This window comes from Anomaloglossus baeobatrachus, chromosome 5 (assembly GCF_048569485.1).
Source record: "Anomaloglossus baeobatrachus isolate aAnoBae1 chromosome 5, aAnoBae1.hap1, whole genome shotgun sequence".
In the NCBI taxonomy this organism is placed as follows: domain Eukaryota; kingdom Metazoa; phylum Chordata; class Amphibia; order Anura; family Aromobatidae; genus Anomaloglossus; species Anomaloglossus baeobatrachus.
In genome coordinates this window covers 501,320,160-501,336,360 of record NC_134357.1, presented here as the reverse complement: position 1 = coordinate 501,336,360, position 16,201 = coordinate 501,320,160, and the positions used below count along the sequence as shown (strand labels likewise).

Sequence of the window (16,201 nt, the reverse complement as noted above, 5' to 3'; positions counted from 1 at the left end):
TTTTTGGATTAGTAATAGGGTTGGGCAACTATTAGCAGCAGCTCCGAAGCCTCCTGCCTCTAGAACCTCGTATAGACTAGTGGAGTGAAAATATTGTTGTAGAATTATATACTGTGCCCCCCCCTCCAGGGTCCTCCCATCCCCTAATGTGCTGAAGCTGAGCCGCCAGATAGTAAACCCATGGATTAGGTACCGCCAGACCTCCACTACTTTTATCCCTCTGCAGGGTCTCGAGCCTAATGTGCGGCATCTTTCTGCTCTAGATCAATTCATGGAATAATGCATTTACCTTATGGAAAAATCTTTGTGGAATCCATTGTGGAGAGTTGTGTAGCTTGTATAGTAGTTGGGGCATCCAAATCATTTTGATCAAGGGCAGGTGAGACCAGACTTCCTTCTTATCCTTAAATTGCGACAGAATAGGGGTTAGGTTGAGATTCTCATAATCCTCAACACGAGTGGTGACTATTATCCCCAAATATTTAAACTGGGCAACAACCTGTAGGCCCGAGTGTACGTAGTTAAGTGAGTTTGTGGTTCCATCCACCGGAAGTAATACAGACTTTTCCCAGTTAATTGATAGACCTGAGTACTTCCCAAATTCTTGTATAACCCCCATTGCTCTTGGCAGTGATGATGTTGCATTGGCCAGAAAAAGGAGTGTGTCGTCTGCATACAACGCTATTTTTTCCTCCTGACCACCCCTCCTGAACCCTGTTATGTCTGGATTGGATCTAACCATTGCCGCCATAGGCTCAACGGCCAGAGCAAATAGTAAGGGGGATAGCGGGCATCCCTGGCGGATGCCCCTACCTAGGTGGAAAGGAGAGGTAAGGCATCCATAACTTTGATCCTAGCAGTAGGGTTATTATATAGAAGTCTTACCCAGGAAATAAAGTCCCTCCCAAGTCCAAATCTGTCAAGTACTGCCCAGAGAAACTCCCACTCAATAGAGTCGAAAGCCTTAGCGGCATCTAGGGAGCAAATTACTCTATCCTCTGAGTTATCAACTGGCAATTTTAAGTTGAGGTGTAACCGTCGTATATTCACTGCCATTGATCTGGAAGGCATAAACCCCGACTGGTCCGAATGGATTAGTGAAAGTATAACCTTATTAAGTCTGGAAGCTAGTACTTTAGCTATTATTTTGATATCTGTAGATAACAGAGAGATAGGTCTATAAGAGTCAGGGATGAGGGGATCCTTGCCAGGTTTAGGTATGACAACTATCACTGCTTCTCGCATCGACTGGGGCAAGGAGCCATTTTTGGCTGCTTGCTGGAAGGTCGACAGCAGCTGGGGGAGCAGGATGTCTCCAAACTTTTTGTAAATCTCTGTGGGGATCCCATTTGAACCCGGTGACTTATTATTGGGCATGGAGGATACCGCTAAATGCAACTCTTCCAGTGTGAGTGGACTGTTTAGGTATACCCTGTCCTCATCTGAAAGTGAGGGCAAGGAGATGTCTTTCAGGTAAGAAGCTATCTGTTCCCTATCGTATTGCAGTTTAGTACTGTAAAGTTGTTTGTAGAATTCAGAGAAGGTAGCCAAAATTTGGTCAGGTTGATTGACTATGGTCCCGGTTTTGTCCCTTAGCGCCCCCACAAATGTGTTAGCCCTTTGTGCTTTAGCAATCACCGCTAATAAATGACCCGCTTTTTCGCCCTCTTCAAACAATCTCTGTTGTGAAAAAAGTCTTTTGTTAGTGGCCCGTTCCTTAATGTGAGAATCATATGCTTCTTGTGCCTCCCTCCATTCCAGTAAGTCCTGTGTATTCCCTGACAGTATGTATTTCTGTTCTGTCGTCTGGACCCGTTCTTTAAGAAAAATTTCAAATTGTGACTTAATTTTAGATCTACTGACCACCTGTATCAGTGACCCCCTCAGACAGGCCTTCATGGCATCCCAAACAGTGTTAAGCGACATCTCCCCAGTACAGTTGTCCTGAAAATAGTATTCAAGGGCTAGTTCAACTGGGCCCACATCTATAATCTGTAGCCAAAAAGGATTGAAGTACCACAAGCTACGGGTAAGATCAAGCCCGGGTAAAATATTAAGTCGTGTCAGCAGTGGGGAATGGTCTGATAAACCTCTAGGAAGGTATTCTGTGTTTTCCACCATTGGCAGTGTTAAAAATATACTCTTAAATATATTTTTCTTCAAATACGCGATAAGACGCATGAATAATGGACTTCAGAATATATATATAAAAAAAATAAACCATAAAGGGAAATTACTGCTGGACACATGTCTCATGGTGTAATCTCTAGAAGCTTCCAGATGGATAAATATACCATACTATGTCAGCACTTATGTATATGCAATATGGATATCTTAATATTTATTCCTTATAAGAACTTTATCGATAAGCTATGCCCTCCAACATAAACTGAACTGTGAACATATATAATATGTCCTACTATAAAACGTTTGATAACTAGATGTATTAATTTTAATGTTTTTACAATTCCCCCTTGAGGTAGGTAAATTATTATTATTATTATTATTATTATTAATGAAACCCCGAAAATTAATTAATACATCATTAAAATAACAGATCTTTTTCCCTTATTTGGCGATAATGGATTAATATCAATAATAATGATGAATAATACTCAATCTGCATTATTCATGTTGTATGTTCAACAATATAATAATGTGGATTCATGTTATGGTAGGCCGTGACTGATAATCATATAAAATACATAATTATACTTTCCTAAACCTAAAAAAAATGCAAAACAAATCCGGTCACCATATGATGTCCTCTGAGTTGATTTCTTCTTATCTCCGATGTAATCTGGCATAAACACAGTCTCTTAAAAATAAATCCTTTGATAAAAGATGAATGATTACCAATTTAATACAGTCCCGTATTGCGTTTATCATTGTTAGATCAGGTCCATAAACTTTATTCTTTATTGCAAAGTCCATAGCCAATGTTGATAAACCACAGTTCATAAGTGTAGAAGAATAGCATAAGTCTTTGATGTCTGTGCAGTGTAATTTACATCAGTCACCTTTATCCTCCATGCTGCCTGTTGTCAAATCCTGGAACAGATGTTAAGACGTTCTTGGTCAGCACGACAGGGGTTAACTTTAACACGTTATTGCTCTCCTTAGTAACTGTAGTGAGGTCTTAATGCACAGACCATGTGTCAGGGTTGTAACATTGTCCATCCTGGCACCATAAGATCACTGTCTTTCTGAGGTCCCGCAGTGGTAAGTGTATTGTATGTAACACAGTCTTATTTGAGACGTTACCTTTTGGACCGTTGAGTTTCAGCCTTTGAAACTTTTTTGTAGAATCCCTTTTAACTTTAGAAAAATTAATAAAAGTCTTTTATCTTTCTGTAATCTTGATTGAAGACTGATTCATTCCCTAAACTAGATACCAAATGTGGCAATGATACTATCACTAATAAATGTCGCAGCGTATCATAAGTCTAATACTATAATACCATGTCATTATTATTATTATCAAAAAAGTATTAATATAATTGATACTTAGAATGATGTAATAATACTGCATAATGGTATTGACGATAGTATTCTCATGTAATAACCTTTTTCGTCATCGGTGTAATTACCTTTCCAAACCCATAGGTGGCAATGGTTTGAATAATACCAAAATGTAATATAAAATATGAAATAATATGTACCTATTATAAATATGAAAGGCAACAATGTGGCTTATTTAGTTAGATCATTTGTAAAATTTTAAACCAAAGCAAATAACCTTTTAGAAAAGACTGGATGATTCCATCAAAACACAATAATACTCATTATAAATTATTATTGATTAAAAAATATAATATATATGAAGGTAAACCTAGATATACTTCGATCTTCCATCTTTATTACTCTAATTTAATTTATTTGATTTGTCTATTATTTATTAAATAACCCACTATATAAGAAACTATGTAACTATAACCAATATTCGTCCTTATTGTTTTAACATACTAATAAAAGAATAATGTATTACTAGGAAGTAAATAATGGAATATATTGATGAATGAAAATGAAGTGTTCTTTTCTTCCAAAAATTGGAACTTTCCCTTTTAATATGATTCATATTTAAATAAAGTAATATTCTTATATTAGATATTACTTAACTAAATATTGAAGTGTTGTCTCAATTGAGATTTTTAAAATTAGAAGGAAAAATTAAAAATTGTAGAATTAAAATTTTGAATAAAAATTTGAATATTAAATAAAAATAATCAAAAATAAAAATAAGAGTAAAAGGAAAAATGAAAATTGGAATAAAAATAAAAATTTGAATAAAAATAAGGCCTTCTATGTATATGACACTTATGTCCTTAATAACACATAACCTTAATATTACCAATATCTTGTATGATTTCCATACCTGTCATATCATTAACCTATAAAAATAATTAAGTCATGTAATCTTGCTGATAATACTCTTCTTTGGTATATTAATGCATTATGATTACCATACTTCAAATATATATATATTTTTTCCTAATTTTCCCTTTGTACTTGATTAATATTAATTATTAAAATATTCTGTAGACACATATATTAATCAAATATAAATATGTAATTAAAACCCAACCTATTCCTTTTGATATCATGAAATATGATGTTATAAAATTAATATGTCAAGATTAAATTAAATTAAAATTTATGTTGTATATCTTCAAGACCATATTATAAATATGTCTTTCATATTTGAAAAGAAAATGATTACCAATCTGTGTATCAGTAAAATAACACAAAACCTGTATAAAAATCAAAACATTAAAAAACCTTATTCTAGAATGTAATTTTTCAGAATAAACCTTTAATAAGGATCCTAACACATCCTATACTAAAGAAATATGTCTATAAATAAGATATATTCTGTATAAATTCCTTAATTATTAATACTTATGTACTATAACTTATTTATTCTAATAATATTTAATAACCTTGAAGTAAAAAGAAAAGTTGCCTTTTTTTCTTTGGAAGCTTCAAAGACTTCTCGAGATAGAATTTCAGTCCACAGCTGTTCAATCAATTAGACTGCCTCATTGTACGAGTATATACAAAACTATTCACATACAGACAACCATATGGACAACACATATCCCCTTTTTAATTTACAATTTCTCTATGCGCATTTCAAAAATATGATACTAATATGAATTACATTTACTCATGAGTACCAGGTACCTTTGATAGTCACATACTGTACATTTGACCATAGAACAGACAGACATTTATTATTAGCTCAGTAATTCAAATGTCACATGCTCTGGTTACGTACAAAGAACATTCCATTCCAACACAGCAAGCAGTGTAAGTACTCCACTCCAAAACTCAGATCACACTTCAAATAGCTCTAAGGAAGATATATTCAAATTCCTGAAAGAAATGTTAAAATTAATGGTCCTCTGGCAATTGGTACCTGAGAAAATAATAATTATTCTTATTATTATTATTAATCATGCTTTCGCGATTAGCCTTACACAATAAGATATATGTTACCTGATTGAGGATAAAAACAAATTTATAAATAAAAAGTTAATACTTCATCAATCTGCTTTACTGATAAATTCTGAGGGAAATAAAAGAATAAAATTATTATCATATTTATGATAAAAATGAAACACTTAAAATAAGTTATACTCTTCCTTATTATTAAATTTTAAATATTAGTATTCATATACAGAGATTAAATTATTAATTTATCAAATTTAACTATCATATAACTAAATGAAAATACAACTTTGATTTTACTATCACTACCCTTTTATATATATATATATATATATATATATATATATATATATATATATATATATATACAGTTAGGTCCAGAAATATTTGGACAGTGACACAAGTTTTGTTATTTTAGCTGTTTACAAAAACATGTTCAGAAATACAATTATATATATAATATGAGCTAAAAGTGCACACTCCCAGCTGCAATATGAGAGTTATCACATCCAAATCGGAGAAAGGGTTTAGAAATCATAGCTCTGTAATGCATAGCCTCCTCTTTTTCAAGGGACCAAAAGTAATTGGACAAGGGACTCTAAGGGCTACAATTAACTCTGAAGGCGTCTCCCTCGTTAACCTGTAATCAATTAAGTAGTTAAAAGGTCTGGGGTTGATTACAGGTGTGTGGTTTTGCATTTGGAAGCTGTTGCTGTGACCAGACAACATGCGGTCTAAGGAACTCTCAATTGAGGTGAAGCAGAACATCCTAAGGCTGAAAAAAAAGAAAAAATCCATCAGAGAGATAGCAGACATGCTTGGAGTAGCAAAATCAACAGTCGGGTACATTCTGAGAAAAAAGGAATTGACTGGTGAGCTTGGGAACTCAAAAAGGCCTGGGCGTCCACGGATGACAACAGTGGTGGATGATCGCCGCATACTTTCTTTGGTGAAGAAGAACCCGTTCACAACATCAACTGAAGTCCAGAACACTCTCAGTGAAGTAGGTGTATCTGTCTCTAAGTCAACAGTAAAGAGAAGACTCCATGAAAGTAAATACAAAGGGTTCACATCTAGATGCAAACCATTCATCAATTCCAAAAATAGACAGGCCAGAGTTAAATTTGCTAAAAAACACCTCATGAAGCCAGCTCAGTTCTGGAAAAGTATTCTATGGACAGATGAGACAAAGATCAACCTGTACCAGAATGATGGGAAGAAAAAAGTTTGGACAAGAAAGGGAACGGCACATGATCCAAGGCACACCACATCCTCTGTAAAACATGGTGGAGGCAACGTGATGGCATGGGCATGCATGGCTTTCAAAGGCACTGGGTCACTTGTGTTTATTGATGACATAACAGCAGACAAGAGTAGCCGGATGAATTCTGAAGTGTACCGGGATATACTTTCAGCCCAGATTCAGCCAAATGCCGCAAAGTTGATCGGACGGCGCTTCATAGTACAGATGGACAATGACCCCAAGCATACAGCCAAAGCTACCCAGGAGTTCATGAGTGCAAAAAAGTGGAACCTTCTGCAATGGCCAAGTCAATCACCAGATCTTAACCCAATTGAGCATGCATTTCACTTGCTCAAATCCAGACTTAAGACGGAAAGACCCACAAACAAGCAAGACCTGAAGGCTGCGGCTGTAAAGGCCTGGCAAAGCATTAAGAAGGAGGAAACCCAGCGTTTGGTGATGTCCATGGGTTCCAGACTTAAGGTAGTGATTGCCTCCAAAGGATTCGCAACAAAATATTGAAAATAAAAATAGTTTGTTTGGGTTTGGTTTATTTGTCCAATTACTTTTGACCTCCTAAAATGTGGAGTGTTTGTAAAGAAATGTGTACAATTCCTACAATTTCTATCAGATATTTTTGTTCAAACCTTCAAATTAAACGTTACAATCTGCACTTGAATTCTGTTGTAGAGGTTTCATTTCAAATCCAATGTGGTGGCATGCAGAGCCCAACTCGCGAAAATTGTGTCACTGTCCAAATATTTCTGGACCTAACTGTATATATATATATATATACATATATATATATATATATATATATATATATATACAGTGCCTACAAGTAATATTCAACCCTCTGCAGATGTAGCAGGTTTACACATTCGGAATTAACTTGGCATTGTGACATTTGGACTGTAGATCAGCCTGGAAGTGTGAAATGCACTGCAGCAAAAAATAATGTTTTGTTTTTTTTTGTTTTTTTTTAAATGGTGAAAAGTTTATTCAGAGGGTCATTTATTATTCAACCCCTCAAACCACCAGAATTCTGTTTGGTTCCCCTAAAGTATTAAGAAGTATTTCAGGCACAAAGAACAATGAGCTTCACATGTTTGGATTAATTATCTCTTTTTCCAGCCTTTTCTGACTAATTAAGACCCTCTCCAAACTTGTGAACAGCACTCATACTTGGTCAACATGGGAAAGACAAAGGAGCATTCCAAGGCCAGCAGAGACAAGATCGTGGAGGGTCACAAGGCTGACAAGGGGTACAAAACCCTTTCCAAGGAGTTGGGCCTACCTGTCCCCACTGTTGGGAGCATCATCCGGAAGTGGAAGGCTTATGGAACTACTGTTAGCCTTCCATGTCCTGGACAGCCTTTCAAAGTTTCCACCCGTGCCGAGGCCAGGCTTGTCCGAAGAGTCAAGGCTAACCCAAGGACAACAAGGAAGGAGCTCCGGGAAGATCTCATGGCAGTGGGGATATTGGTTTCAGTCAATACCATAAGTAACGTACTCCACCGCAATGGTCTCCGTTCCAGATGAGCCCGTAAGGTACCTTTACTTTCAAAGCGTCATGTCAAGGCTCGTCTACAGTTTGCTCATGATCACTTGGAGGACTCTGAGACAGACTGGTTCAAGGTTCTCTGGTCTGATGAGACCAAGATCGAGATCTTTGGTGCCAACCACACACGTGACGTTTGGAGACTGGATGGCACTGCATATGACCCCAAGAATACCATCCCTACAGTCAAGCATGGTGGTGGCAACATCATGCTGTGGGGCTGTTTCTCAGCCAAGAGGCCTGGCCATCTGGTCCGCATCCATGGCAAGATGGATAGCACGGCCTACCTGGAGATTTTGGCCAAGAACCTCCGCTCCTCCATCAAGGATCTTAAGATGGGTCATCATTTCATCTTCCAACAAGACAACGACCCAAAGCACACAGCCAAGAAAACCAAGGCCTGGTTCAAGAGGGAAAAAATCAAGGTGTTGCAGTGGCCTAGTCAGTCTCCTGACCTTAACCCAATTGAAAACTTGTGGAAGGAGCTCAAGATTTAAGTCCACATGAGACACCCAAAGAACCTAGATAACTTGGAGAAGATCTGCATGGAGGAGTGGGCCAAGATAACGCCAGAGACCTGTGCCGGCCTGATCAGCTGTAATTATTAGCTGTAATTGAAAACAAGGGTTATTCCACAAAATATTAAACCTAGGGGTTGAATAATAATTGACCCACACTTTTATGTTTAAAATTTATTAAAATTTAACTGAGCATCATAACTTGTTGGTTTGTAAGATTTATGCATCTGTTAATAAATCCTGCTCTTGTTTGAAGTATGCAGGCTCTAACTTATTTGCATCTTATCAAACCTGCTAAATCTGCAGGGGGTTGAAGACTACTTGTAGGCACTGTATATATATAATATATATATATATATATAATTTATACATAAATCTATAGAAGGTATGTATTACATGGATACACTGTATATGAACAATAATAAATATCAAATAACAAAATTAATTTACCCAGAAATCCCCTTTATTTAGCTGGAAACCAAACCCCAGTTTATCTTCCAATATCCGTTCTATTATATTCATTTTCAACCTGTAGGAATCTCTGAAAATTCTCTGTAACTCAATTTTTTTCCTTAAATGAAAAAAAATATCTCTCTCCGAATGACCATCCAGCTGTCGCTGGATGTCAAATTCTCTGGACGACATTTTTTCTTTCAATAGTGACAAGGGGAGAGAATTTGCACAAGACACCTGTTTCTGCCTCTCAAAACTTTTAAACATACATTGTCTGAGATCATCAGTATCAGATGGATTGTATGATTTGTAATTTACATGCAATTTCCTACGAATTTCATACATTTTGTCACAAGAATATTTAAATCTAGGAGACCATGTCGGTTTTTTACAGAATCTCTCCTTTCTTTGTGTTGGTTTTTCGGAATTAATAAATTTCTGTTTTGATTGATTTTGGTGCTTTCTAACAAAATCGATAAAGGTCGTACATTCGAATAGGGACTTTTTCTTTAATGCCACAGTACAGGTTGTATCATCAAGGAAATTAAATTTCCCTATGAATGTGGAAATTAAAGATTTTAATCTAACATTTGGAATGACCGCCCTATATAAACGTTCGAAAACGGACATAAATGAGAACGTACTTTCATTCTGTTCAATTTGTAATTCCTTCAACATCTCATAATCTGGACTCGCTTCATTCCGTTCACAAAAAATGAGATTTCTCAGCCTTGTGATGTTATCCTCAGTTGGACAATCAAAAGTCTCATTGTCAGAAGACTTTTTTAATGCTAGCTGTCTGAAAAATTGCTGGGGTAACCTCATATCAAATATCTGAGTCTTCTCACTATTGGTTAAATTTAATTTTTCAACGGAACTTTCAAATATTTCTGAATTTCTGCATACATGTATTTTAGGATCGTATGCGGGAATTAATTTGCATAAGTCCAATAGATTCTTCCTAAGTTTAAGTTCTAACTTAGCCTGTTCTATTTTTAGAAACTGATCTCCCCCATGCTCTCTGACTCTTCCCCCTTCTAGCTCCACTTTGTCATTTCCTTCTCTGACAACTCTTTGCACATCTCCTACTCTGGCTCCTCCCCCTTCTGACTTCTCTGTCATTTCCTGCTTCTTCTCCAAAGTCCCGAAGGTTACCTTGAATACACGGCACATGTCTGCGGCCATCTTGATTACAGTCAGAATTCACAATATCACTTACTGACATTTCAGGTTCTAAGCAGTCTTTGGATTTCTCTATCACTGACTTTCCTGACAATTCAGGTTGTCCATTTCCACCATTTTTACATTTTCCTAACACTAACTTGTGAAATTCATAGACTAAATGACAGACATTTCTGATTTTCTGTTTCTCTCTATTAAAAGACATTGCACATTCTACACGTGAATTCTCAAGTTCACACTCTCCATAAAGGATTACCCAAAGCTCCTCTACATTAGAAATATCTGAGTATGTGAACTGAAGTTTACTTTGCTTAACATAAGAAGAGATAAAATCCATTTTCTTAACTGAAATGATCAGATGATCTAATGGATGATCCTCTGAGACTTGATTCACCTTGTTCAGCACGTCCAATACTTCTTATGGACTGACTTATTCTTTCTTGCTCAAAGACACGTCAAAAGTTAACTTCTGTGGCTTTGTAAACTCTTGAAAGTTCATTTAAAACATTCATGCGACTTGAACTTATCCGTATTTTCTAGGTTCTGCGTGATTTTTATAAATTGTCAATTCCAGACACTTTGCAAGAGTTATCTATATTACTTCTGTCCCCGTTATGCAAAGTAAAAGGAACAAGTACAAAAATTTAAAAAAACACGAATGACTGAGCTCGCCAAATGTTAAAAATATACTCTTAAATATATTTTTCTTCAAATACGCGATAAGACGCATGAATAATGGACTTCAGAATATATATAAAAAAAATAAATGTATTTTATATCTGATAAAAATGGTTGGCTAATTATAAAGTTGCAGTTCAGTTACAGAAAAGGAAAAAAAATATACTGCATTAGCTTACGTAAAAGAGTTCAATTAGTCCATACTGATCAATAGAAAATATTCATCCATCTCTCTTTGGATCCTGAATGGTAAGGCAGGGGTGATATACTGTAGGCTTTTCAGCATGTGTTCATCTTGCAGGCTGGAAGGATTCTGGGTCAGTTGGCGACGTGCAGGAGAGAGTGGCCCCCTCCATCGTGTCATGTTATATGACAACTGTCCAAACCATATAGGGAAATTACTGCTGGACACATGTCACTTGGTGTAATCTCTAGAAGCTTCCAGATGGATAAATATACCATACTATGTCAGCACTTATGTATATTCAATATGGATATCTTAATATTTATTCCTTATAAGAACTTTATCGATAAGCTATGCCCTCCAACATAAACAGAACTGTGAACATATATAATATGTCCTACTATAAAACGTTTGATAACTAGATGTATTAATTTTAATGTTTTTACAGGCAGTATACCCTCCGAACCCAAGATCAGGTCTATTCTGGACAGAGTGTTGTGTGTTTTGGAATAGCACGAGAATCGCTTGATTCCAGGGTTTCTGATTCGCCACAGATCTGAATGTGCCAGTTCAGCCACCGTGTCCCCAAATTTGGAGTTAGGATAGTGTTCTAAGTGAGTACCCGCATTGTGTTTGTCCCAATATGGGTGAATGATGTTGTTGAAATCCCCCGTGCACACCACCTGTACATTGGGGGTCTTGCTAATCATTTCCGCAATTTTGTTCATAACAGTATTATTATATGGAGGCGGTATATAAACTGTTATCAGAAGGAGCTCCTTGTTAAATATTTTACAGTGCACGCAAATTAATCTACCTTCCTGATCTACTGTGGATGAAATGATCTCAAATGGGATTACTCTGTGGACTAAAATACTGACACCTCTGGAATGAGCTGTGTAGGTTGAGTGGAAACAATGGCCCACCCATGAGCGATTCATGTATGCTATTTTGTCGCCCTCCAAATGTGTCTCCTGTAGGCAGATGATTGCTGGAAAGTGGGATTTGACCTGTTCCATTACTGCTACCCTTTTTGTGGGGTCCCCCAAGCCACGGACATTCGAAGAAAGAATGTTAATCCTACCCGCCATCCTGGTGGTATGCATATGTAGTGCATGCAGTCACACCCGGCAAAGAGTTCCAACCCTCCTCCACCTTCCTGAACCACATGACAACCATTAGCAGACATAAATATAAAAGCATGATTAAAGCTGCAGAAACATTCCCCACCCTCCATCCTCCCTCCCTCCCCCCGCATCTAACAGTTGTTCCACAACATAAACGTTGAAACTGAGGCACCAGTCTATCCTGAAGCCGAAACAAGAGAGACAAAATTCCCGCTTCCCAAAATGGTTTAAAGCAAGAAGAAAAAAAAAACAAACCTGAGAACAATGAGAATTGCAGGGAAGTGAGAAAAACAAAAAACATCTCTGGAAGTGAAAAAGGGAAAGAAAGGAAACCCAAACTCCTCTTCCAGGGAGTTCTGCTGGAACCAATCAATGGGTATCATAATAATTTTATCCACTGGGCCAATCCTATGTAATCGCAGCAGACAGTCGAGTATTCATCATCCATAAAGTCCTTAAAGGGTTACATATCAATGTTGTGGATTTTGCCTGAGCCGTTCATTCATATCGAGCCATCTGAGAGCATCTTTAGGATTTTCAAAAAAGAATGTCTCTTGCAGTGCAGCCACCCTGAGCCTCGCTGGGTACAGCATGGAGTATGAGACTTGTGCATTTCTCAGGCGGCGTTTCACATCTGTGAACTGAGCTCTTCTTTTTAAAATTTCAACTGAATAATCAGGAAAGAAGGATATTTTGTGGCCGTCCACCGTTATGGACCCTTTGTTTCTAGCCGCTCTTATGATCGCATCCCGGTCTCTATAATGTAGTAGTTTCACCAGGACAGGTCTTGGAGAAGCTCCCGGAGGCAGGGGTCTGGTGGGCACTCTGTGGGCTCTCTCCACAGCATACAGGGGGGATAGGACCTCTGCGCCAAATACTTTTTACAGCCATCTCTCAAAGAATTCTGACGGATTTGTGCCCTCCGTTTTTTCTGGAACCCCTATCAGCCGCACATTGTTTCTCCTCAATCTATTTTCTAAATCATCTGTCTTGTTAAGTAGAAATGCCAGTTGCTGATCATGCCTGATGGCTGTAAAAAGTATTTGGCTCAGGGTGTCTGTATCCCACCACCATTTTGTGCAATACCTTCCATTCCTGCCGCCGCCTCCTTCTGCCTCCTGCTCGTCCCCCCAGCCATGTAACCTCCGTCCAAGCTGTGCAATAAGTGCAGGGTGGTCTCTGGTTGCTGCACGGATGATTTTTGTCCTCTCCATGGCCCAGTGGAAATCAGGATAATCAGCAGTTCCAGGAGCTCTCTTCTTAGCTTGTTCTCACATCTCTGGCCAGGCCACACCCAGATTCATTGTAATATTTAGTTCATTGTCGGGGTTAGGGTCCTGAGGAAAATACTTGGGTACCAGCCTCTGATATCCATGCTCAACGCCTTGTTAGGACTTTCCATTGTCTTCATCCAGAGAAACCAAGTCCTGAGGGTCCAGAGGCCCCTCTTAGAGAGATTGGTACTGTTATGGAAGTGTCAGGATCTGAGGAACCTTCAGATTCCTGCACTCTGCCTGCTAATTTTCCTGATGTCTCTGATCAGTGCAGGGTGACTCGGGCGTCGACTCAGAGACCTGTGGTTCGAGGGCAGGCTAGCAAGAGTTACTCTCTGCTGGACTGCTTGCTTTGGTCACATACTATGGGAGAGCCAGTAACATTCACTCTCCTCCTATATATGGCTGCACTGTTCTTATGGTGTCAACTATTGTTTGGCTATATCTGCCTTGGAGAGGTGGATCTATCAAGGCTTACTGGTGGTTGTGAAATTATTGTTGTGTGTAGTGGTGTTAACCCTTGTCCTTTTTGTTGCTGCATAAACCCTCTTGCTTTTCCCTTTTGTTTCTTACTGTTTATTCCTGTGAGTGTGCAGTGTGACTGAATTTCTGTTATCCCTGTCTGTCTCTTGGTGTTTCCATCATACTCCTGCCCCTTTCTTTCCTGATGGCGGGGGGAACAGATCAGCTTTACTCAAGAGTATAGTTAGGCACTTCCACAATCAGGGGCAATCCAGAGGTGAGGGATAGCCTAGGGACCCTATCATGAGGGACAGTATAGGAATCCTTTGTCCCTATAGGTTTTACACTGACAGGATGTCTTCTGGTTAGGTCTTACAGATCACAGTATCTGTCACGCTCCCCGGGTCCTCTGCTCCGCTCCCCGGCTCACCTGCCACGCTCCCCGCTCTCCAGCCTCCATTGGCCGCGCTTCCCAGGCCTTCTGGTCCCCGCTCCCGGCGCCCGTCGGCTTCCCAGCCCCTGGCCGGCTCTGCTGCTTCCTCCTCTCAGCTTCCTGCCCTGGCTTCTGGCACCCGGGCCGCGCGCATGCGCATTAGGGCGCGCGCGCGGTCACTGACCCTTTCTTAAAGGGCCAGTGTCCACTGACAGGAAATGATGCACACAGGTACAGGGTATAAAGGGGATTAATGTCCAAGGGGGCGGGGCCTGTTCTTCGTGTTTCCCAAGCTAGGAGTCAGGTCTCCTTGTGTTCCTGTGAGATACTTACCTCTCTCTCTTTTAGAGCCGATCCTGCATTGCCATCCGGTCCTGCTGTATCTCAAACCCCGAACGCTGCCTATCTACCATCCTGACAGTCCGTACCATCCCGGTTCCCTGCGGTGACCCGCCATCTCGCTCCAACGGTTCCGGACCCCGCCTGACATCATCCCGGCTTCCGAACCTGAGCTCCGTCACCCGGACCACCATCAGTGACCCCGTGGTCCCAGGGACTTCTCCATTGTGTTCTAAGTGCACGGACTGTTCTGCTACCTAAAGTGCTCCGGCTACCGGACTCCGTTCCCTCTTCGGGGAGTTCGGCACAGTGGATCCACCTCCCGGGTCTGCCCATCCATCTGGCCCTAACAGTATCTGGCACACCCAGTCATTATTTTTATGACCATGACCTCCATTCGCCATGACTACCATTGGCACCCCATGATTGTATCACAAGGTTGAGTTCAGAGAGAGAGAAAGCCCACTCTTTATAGAGCCTTCTAAATGCCGCAATCACTATAGAAGGTTAAACAGCTAGGGGTGTTACAGTAGGAGTTTGGTTGTTAAGCAATGTTCCAGCGATGATCGTGCTGAACACAAATCCTGTGCCCATACAATCCCCAAGACGTACCAGTGCATTCATTTCTCAAACCCCTTCCCAAATAAGAAAAACTAGTATGACTTATGTTCGGAAGGGGTCAGTAAAAATTCAGATATTTTTAGATTTTATTTGCCTGTTTGTTTTTGGTGTTGGATTTGAGATTTTATGTGATGAATCTCAAGAGATTTCTTACATGAGATCTTTATGATGTTACGTTGTCCTCTTCCCTACCATTCAGGTCCCTACAATATCGGATCCTCTCAGATCTTTGATACAAGAGAATATTCCTGACTGACCTATCAAGGATGGATAGGGACAGGGACAAGATGGTGGAGAGGATATTACACCTCACCCTAGAGATCCTCTTCCGCCTTACTGGAGAGGTGAGAGATTCTGATGATGTCACATTACATCTTTCTTATGTATGGGAATAACAGATGGACATAACTGAAGAGATAAGGACTTCGCAAATGTATTTATTGAGATATATTAATGTGTCTCTCCATAACCAGGATTACACAGTAGTGAAGACCTCTAGTGAGTGCGGTCAAGATCCTGTGTCTGAGGGATGGGGAAAATCCCTGAGCTCAATCACAGGGCCTCCACCTCACCCCCTGATACATGAGGACATCAATGACCAGAAGATCCTAGATCTCACCTACAAGATGATTGAGTTGCTGACTGGAGAGGTGACACTGCTGGGAATTCTGGAAC

At 39.2% G+C, this 16,201-nt stretch overlaps 1 protein-coding gene across 1 annotated transcript in view; it reads left to right on the top strand.

Annotated features, from left to right (window-relative positions):
- The window catches only part of LOC142312833 (uncharacterized), a 125,901-nt gene that overhangs the window by 33,974 nt on the left and 75,726 nt on the right, over positions 1–16,201 (top strand). Inside the window, 3 exon segments of the mRNA XM_075351818.1 lie at positions 11,719–11,884; positions 15,726–15,870; positions 16,000–16,176. Of these exon segments, the coding sequence (XP_075207933.1) occupies positions 15,793–15,870; positions 16,000–16,176 (255 nt within the window). The 5' untranslated portion in view covers positions 11,719–11,884; positions 15,726–15,792.